Raw genomic sequence first — 7,831 nt, forward strand, 5'->3', positions numbered from 1 at the left:
TAGGTATTTAGATACCGACGATCGAATCTCGGGCAAGTAACATACCGATGACAAAGGGAACAATGTATGTTGTTATGCGGTCTGACCAATAAAGATCTTCGTAGAATATGTGGGAGCCAATATAAGCATCCAGGTTCCGCTATTGGTTATTGACCAAAGACGTGTCTCGGTCATGTCTACATTGTTCTCGAACCCGTAGGGTCCGCACGCTTAAGGTTTCGATGACAGTTATATTATGAGTTTATGAGTTTTGATGTACCTAAGGAGTTCTGAGTCCCGGATGAGATCGGAGACATGACGAGGAGTCTCGAAATGGTCGAGACGTAAAGATTGATATATTGGACGACTATATTCGGACATCGGAAAGGTTCCGAGTGATTCGGGTATTTTTCGGAGTACCGGAGAGTTACGGGAATTCGCCGGAGAGTATATGGGCCTTATTGGGCTTTAGGGGAAAGAGAGAGGAGAGGTTGGGCACCCCCCAAGGCCTAGTCCGAATTGGACTAGGGGGAGGGGCTACGCCCCCTCCTTCCTTCTCTTCTCTCTTCCCTTGCCTTGACTCCTACTCCTACTACTTGGAAAGGGGGGAATCCTACTCCCGGTGGGAGTAGGACTCCTCCAGGGCGCGCCATAGGGGCCGGCCCTCTCCCCCCTCCTCCACTCATTTATATACGTGGCCAGGGGCACCCCATAGACACAACAATTGATCCTTAAGATCTATTAACCGTGTGCGATGCCTTCCTCCACCATAATCCTCGATAATATTGTAGCGGTGCTTAGGCAAAGCCCTGCGACGGTAGAACATCAAGATCGTCACCACGCCGTCGTGCTGACGGAACTCTTCCCTGACATTCTGCTGGATCGGAGTCCGGGGATCGTCATCAACCGCGTTAATGACGATGCTTGATCGGTCGGGCCGTGAAGACGTACGACTACATCAACCGTGTTGTGCTAACGCTTCCGCTTTCGGTTTACGAGGGTACGTAGACAACACTCTCCTCTCTCGTTGCTACGCATCACCATGATCTTGCGTGTCTGTAGGAAAATTTTGAAATTACTATGTTCCCCAACAACACACATGCTCAGTATACCATTATCCTTGTTACCAATGTTGTTCTTATTTTTCGTTGAATTTTTCGGCATCCCCGTGACATAGTCACCTATGTCTGGCCAGAAGATGATGTATGTTTTCACACCGAGAGGTCCCTAAGAATATCTCTCCCTCATCCAAGAACAAATTCCACTCTCGAGCCATCTAGTCCCTTGTCAAACTTTCTGATGAACCTATAAGTTGTCGTGATGATCACCGTGTTACAGATGATGTTTGAGCAACTCCAGAGCTCATCATATGGTAAGAAGTGACTACGATACTCTCATGGTCTAAGAAACTAAAACACATGTTAACACTCCGTGTTATAAAAATTCATTTTAGATGATATTATCTCAAAGTATAACAAACAGGTTTGAATTGATTCAATAATATCGTTCTTCTAACGTCATACTCTCAATGTTGTTTTAGAAATATTGTTACACTTAACGTGAGATATGGAAAACATGATCACCAACAACACTATAGTTAGTCATAGAGGCAAGACTAGAAACCTTATTTTACCGTCAATTATTCCACACTTGCAGATGAGTTTTCCACTGAATCACATATTCCAGCATCATACCAACTATAGCATAGAATATGAACTCTTAATTATGAAAACAAAAATATAATAATACAATATTATTACCTCTAGGGTATATTTCCAACATATACCTCAAATGGCAGAAGGTTGATTCAAATGATAGAAGGTTGATTGCTAATCGGCATTATGGACCTTTCACAAATTGTAGCCACTTTCATATATAGAACATATATGCCATAGGTTCGTACAATACCCGCCGCACACCCCTCCCTCATGGGCTCAGCCCATTTAGTTTTTTTAGTTTTAAACTTCAAAAAGATAGTCCCCATGGGGATTTGAACTATAGTCCCCATGGACTATGCGTAAGCCACAAACCATCTGGGATAGCTAATCTGGAGTGCCTACTAACCTTGTTTTCTTCTTCTTGTGCGAGATAGATAACGCTAAGAAAAAACAACAACACTTTCACTCCTTGTTTTTTTTCCTTTTTATGCACGGTTTTCGCTTGGGTCTTTATTTTACCTTTTTTGTTCATAAAATGCAAATTTTGTATTTTAAAAAATTGTGCAATTTTTTTAAAGAAAATATTCATGTCTTTCAAACTTGCTCAGAATGTCAAAACAAGATTTTTTTTAAAGAGCGAACACAATTTTGAACACAAACAAAAATAGAAAACTAGTAAAAAATTATAATTCCAAAAAAGCATAAAATACGAATAAAAATTTAAACCAATTTATTTTTGAATTTCCCTGATTTTTTTGAAATTATAGATATTTTTTAAAGAGGAATATTTTTTAAAATTCCAGAAAAAATTGAAAGCGCGAATATTATTTGAAACTCCCAAACATTTTTTAAATTTGAGAAAAAATATTGAAAAAATAGATTACTTTCTTTTTTACTTTGTGAGTGAACTTGAAAATGGGGACATTTTCAAAACTTTAAATATGTTTTAAAAGTGAACATTTTTTGAAATGGGGACATTTTTTCCAAACTCTGAGCAAAATTTGGCAACACAATTTTTCCCAAATTTGCTAACATTTTTTCATTGTGAATTTTTTTGAATTTTCTGTATATTGATTAATAAATAAGAACAAAAAGTGCAATCTGAACAATATCTGGAAATGCTGAACATTTTCTGGATTTTTTGAACATTGGTTAATAAATATGAAAAATTGAAATTTCTGAACTTTTTTTGAAAGAATGAACATTATTTTATAAACTGAGCAAAAAGGGAAAAACATGAAATATTTTGATATTCTGAACAAAAAATTGAATTCAGAATTTTTTTAATTTGTGTGAAATACAAACAATAAACAGAAAAAACAAAAAGTCAAAGAAGACACAAAGGAAAAAAAGAAACAGAAAATAGAAAATAGGATTGAAGATAAAAATAAAAAATAAAAGAAAAATAAAAATGTATGCACATTACGACATGTTCGTCATTTTATCAGCCTTTTTTGACTGAGAAAACTTCAGAAAACGCCAAATTTATCGAAAATCAAAACAACTTGACATGGTGCCTTTAGTTAGTAATATAAGACCGTGAAAAAAATTAGGGTCATCTGATGGATGCCGAATAAAAATGCTCTCAAACGGATTCTTCTCGCTTACCTGAATGCATTCTGTTGAACATGATCTATTTTTAATCTACATGAAATAACCCGAACTTTTTTCGGTAAGTTGGTATGCCCATGATAAATATCCATGTCAGGTTTGAACGAATTTCAACATCGTATGCAAGTTGCGCCACATCTAGTTATTTATCGGCCAGTTTTCACCGAGAAAACTCTAAACATTTGAATGAATAAAATTTCAAGAAACGTCCAGGTCTTAGGGCCAGTTCTTTTGGGCGATTCTCCCAGAATCGCCCTTTCCCCAGCTTCTCCCAGAATCGTCATTTTATATATTTTTGTCAATCCTGTCTAGTTAAAGTCTAATTAGTTAGGATTGTAAAAAAATATAAAATGGCGATTCTGGAAGAAGCTGAGGAGAAGGACGATTCTGGGAGAATCACCGAAAAGAAGGGGCCATACGTCTAGTGTATGTAATAATCCATAAAAAAGTGTACGTAGTAGCAATCGAGAACAAACTGCATGATAGATGCATACGGCCGTGTGCACGAACGAGGTACACGTAACTAATCGCATGTGCCCTCCAAACGCGGCGGGGTCACGCTGGCGCGTCGCCGCCCTGCCGCGCGTCGCCACCTTGCTCCCGCCCGTTCCAGACGCTTCGCCACTCGCCACGAGGCCACCGAGCCGCCCCTATAAGATAAGCCACCGTCACAGACTCCCATCAGCTCACAAAGCGAAACAGAAGAAGCACTCACCCAGAGAAATCCAAACCACACTCAGATCGTCGCCACTCTCTGCTGATATCGCCCCCAGGCTAGCAGCCATGATGGCTTCACGAGCCGCCGCTGCTCTCCGCACGGCCGCCCTGCAGGGCCACTTCCGGAGGTCGGCCTCCACCGCGGCGGCGCACGCCGAGAGGCCCAAGGCCAAGCCCATGGGCGACTACGTGCCGGTGTACGTGGCGCTGGGGATGATCGGCCTGGCGGGGGCGCTGGGGCTGCACACGGCGCGGCAGCAGCTGGCGCACGCGCCCAACGTCTGGGTCGACAAGCGCAAGCGCGAGGCGGTGCCCGAGGTGGCGGACCCGGACCTCGCCCTCGACGAGGCCGAGCGCTTCGTCGGCGGCTCCGTGTTCCGCAAGGTCGCCCACGTCCAGGACGACCGCTCCCTCACCGCCGGCGTCGCCGACCCCGTCGCCGACTACCCGTACGACTCACTTCCTGCGCGCACAGTGGTGGTTTGATTGATGTACGTGACTGATGTTGGATGATTTGTGTTCCTCAGGGCCAGGAAGGCGGTGACGCTCAAGGACGTCGGCGTAGACCCGCCGGGGATCCCCGAGCAGAGCAGGGAGGGCGTCCTCGACAGGATCTTCAAGAAGGACACCGCTTAATTTCGAGAGGAGCAGGCAACAGCACGCTTCAGCTTCAGTCCCTTTATTGCGTTAACTAGCTACGAGTACATTTGTGTTTCAATAGTCTGATCGGCTGCACTTTTTCTGGAAGCTGGTCGGTGTATCGCGAACGTGACACGTGATGGGGTTGTACATATGTATCCACTCATATCAAGAACTCTAGTTTGTTCTGGACAATAAATTATGCACCTGCGCCGCGAGGCGTGATCGTTGTTTTGAGTTTGAAATGCTAGGGTTTAGTACGATCTGAAGGACCGCTAACGCACCTAGCATCCGAATAGGCCTGAAGATGTATGTACTTTCTTCGGTCATTTTTACTCTGCATATTAGAATTTTCTAAAGTCAAACTTCACAAAGTTTGACCGTATTTATATGAAAAAATACCAACATCTGTCATGCTAAAATTATATAATATGAAACTTTAGGTCATGACACATCTAGTGGTATTGATTTCAGATTGTGAATGTTGACACTTATTTTTACAAAGCTTGTGAATGTTGACACTTATTTTTACAAAGCTCGTCAAATTTTACGAGGCTTGACTTTAGTCAAATTTTATATGCGATGAACTGAAATGATAAAAGAACAGAACCCTGACGATGTATGTGATGAACTGAAACGAGGAAAGAACAGACCAAAAAAACACAGTATTCAGAGAAGTGAATTGACGAAGATAAACGAGGAACATAGAGATAAAACATGGAAAGGCCTGAAGACAAAAGAAACACAGTAAGCAGAGAAGTGAATTGACGAAGATAAAACGAGGAACATGAAGATAAAACAAGGAAAGGCCTGAAGATGTATGTAATGAACTGGAACAGAGGAACATGAATAAGAGAAGTATAGACAATGAGAGATCATGCTGCAGAGATATAGAGAACATGAAGATAAAACGAGGAAAGAACATATGATGAAGAGATCGTGGAAGATATCAAAAACACGAACCGAAGTACTAGGAGCATAAACAAACTGATTCGAGTGAGACCCAACAAGATGATTATAATTAGACGATGGGCCCACCATAAGTGGCACGCTCAACTAAAGATCCTGAAGCTCCATGAAAATCTCAACAGTACTCTTATTAGTAAAAGCAAGAATATATTTTTCAGAAAATAAAAATTCATCAAAGATAAAGAAGACCTCATTCGAAAGAAAGTTGGGATGAGGGCCAGAAAATAAAAAATCCATTAAAGATAAAGAAGACCCCGTTCCAAAGAAAGTTAGGATGAGGGCTAAAATCAGGTATAAGAAATTGCTCACTAAGAAGGGATTCACAAACTGCTCACTAAGACGGCATTCACAGAGGCAATGTACTCGGGTCATCATGATGATTATGCATCAATATATAAAGAAAGAAGAGTCCAACCATTTGAAAAAAATTGAACAAACAACGGGCACTCGCTGAAAAGCCGGGCAGAGGCAAAGCACTATAAAAAGATGAACGAACAACGATGGATCATGAGTACTTGCTGAAAGGCGGCCAGGCAGAGGCAAAACACTCCAGACGTAAGAGACTTGCTTAAGGCCATGGAGAGAGCGCCAAAACGGTAGGCAATGCCAATAGAGATAGAATACTCCGGTGACAAATCTTATCACGTGGATTATCATTAAAAACGACATTCTTAACATCAGATTGAGACCAATGGCAGTTTAATTTAATAAATCATGTTCAATTGATAAACATTTATTTGATAAATCTCCTCACACAGAACACCCATGTAGTGGCTACACTTATTTGATTACAAAATAAAATATGATTTTATCTGATAACTTGATAAGCATTAATATAGTTGAGGCTTTTTCTAAAGTTACTGGTTGAAAGAACATGTGGACTTTTTATGATACAAGTTGAATATTTTTTTTCAGTTACACATTGAATATTTTTTAAATTCATGTTGAATTTTTATTGGAATATATGCTGAACATTTGTGAAATTCACGTTGAACATTTTTTTAATGAAATATGTATGTGGCAATCGTGTGGCAGATTGCAAAAACTACCACACGCATCTAGCACCGTCAGATCCGATCGCGCGCACCCACCCCGCCCTCCCTGGTCTGCAGGTAATCAACAAAGGGAGCTGACCACCTCGCCTACAACTCATTGTTGAACAAGATAAGGAAAATACGGTTTTTGACATGTTTTGCCTTTAATATGATAACACAGAAAATCTTTTTGTTTCACCTATCAAACCTGGCACATAAACTTTTCCCGTGGTAAATTCTTCATCACCACCACGATAACTAACGCACCACCAACATGATAACTTTTGTATACCACACGTTACATTATGTGTAAGTAGCATGGCCATATAAGCACCGGAGTCGTGATAACTTTGGTGAAAGCATAGTGGTAACTTTAATCATTGGGAGGAAATTTGTTGACCCCCCGCCCCCAACCCCCCGGTAATTTCTGTAAATAATATGATAACATTCACGCCATAGACCTGATAATTTAGATACAAACATTATGGTATCTTTAACCATTGGGGAAGAAAAATGTGAAAATATACCCGATAATTTCTGTGTAAATAGATGGTAATATACGCATCGCATATCTGATAACTCAGGTAGAAACACCATGGTATTTGACTATAGGGAAGAAAATTATCGAAAAGACACTCCGGTAACTTATGTGTAAATAGCACAGTATTATACCTCCCTCCCCTGGGTTTTTTTTCTGTGTAATAGCATGAAAACATATGCACTGCGATAACTAAACACCATGATAAGTTTTTGACCCGTGGGGGAAAATTTGCTGAAACATACCCCTGATAAATTTTGTGTAAATAGCATGATATTTTAAGCACGGCGGGCTTGATAGGTTACCTAGAATCACCATGATAACTTTTTGATCCGGGAAAAAGTTGTTCAAAACATCCCCGAGATTTTGTGTGTGTAAATAACATGATAATACAAGCACCCATAACCGATAACTTACATATAAGCATCATGGTAACTTTCACCAAAGGAAAAAAGTTGTTAGAAACATACACTCGCCTCGCGGGGCCTGTTGGATGAACACAACACATGGCGTGCCACGGGAAAGTCACATAATATTTAGTGTCATGAGGGGTACACGTGCTCATGGGTTGGCCAAAAAAAAAAAACGGTCCGCTTTGACCCGCTATAGGCATGATAAGTTACACAAAAATATTATGGTAATTTTTTACCTATGAAAAAAAGCACACACCCGGTTTTTACCATGAT

At 40.7% G+C, this 7,831-nt stretch overlaps 1 protein-coding gene across 1 annotated transcript; it reads left to right on the forward strand.

Moving 5' to 3' along the window:
* The first annotated feature begins 3,934 nt into the window (after positions 1-3,934).
* LOC123130924 (uncharacterized) lies at positions 3,935-4,841 on the forward strand. The gene is made up of 2 exons (XM_044550714.1): positions 3,935-4,414; positions 4,493-4,841. The coding sequence occupies exons 1-2, from the start codon at positions 4,032-4,034 to the stop codon at positions 4,599-4,601; spliced, it is 492 nt and encodes a 163-aa protein (XP_044406649.1). The 5' UTR covers positions 3,935-4,031; the 3' UTR covers positions 4,602-4,841.
* Positions 4,842-7,831: the final 2,990 nt, after the last annotated feature.

Source organism: Triticum aestivum, chromosome 6A (genome assembly GCF_018294505.1).
Source record: "Triticum aestivum cultivar Chinese Spring chromosome 6A, IWGSC CS RefSeq v2.1, whole genome shotgun sequence".
Lineage (NCBI taxonomy): Eukaryota > Viridiplantae > Streptophyta > Magnoliopsida > Poales > Poaceae > Triticum > Triticum aestivum.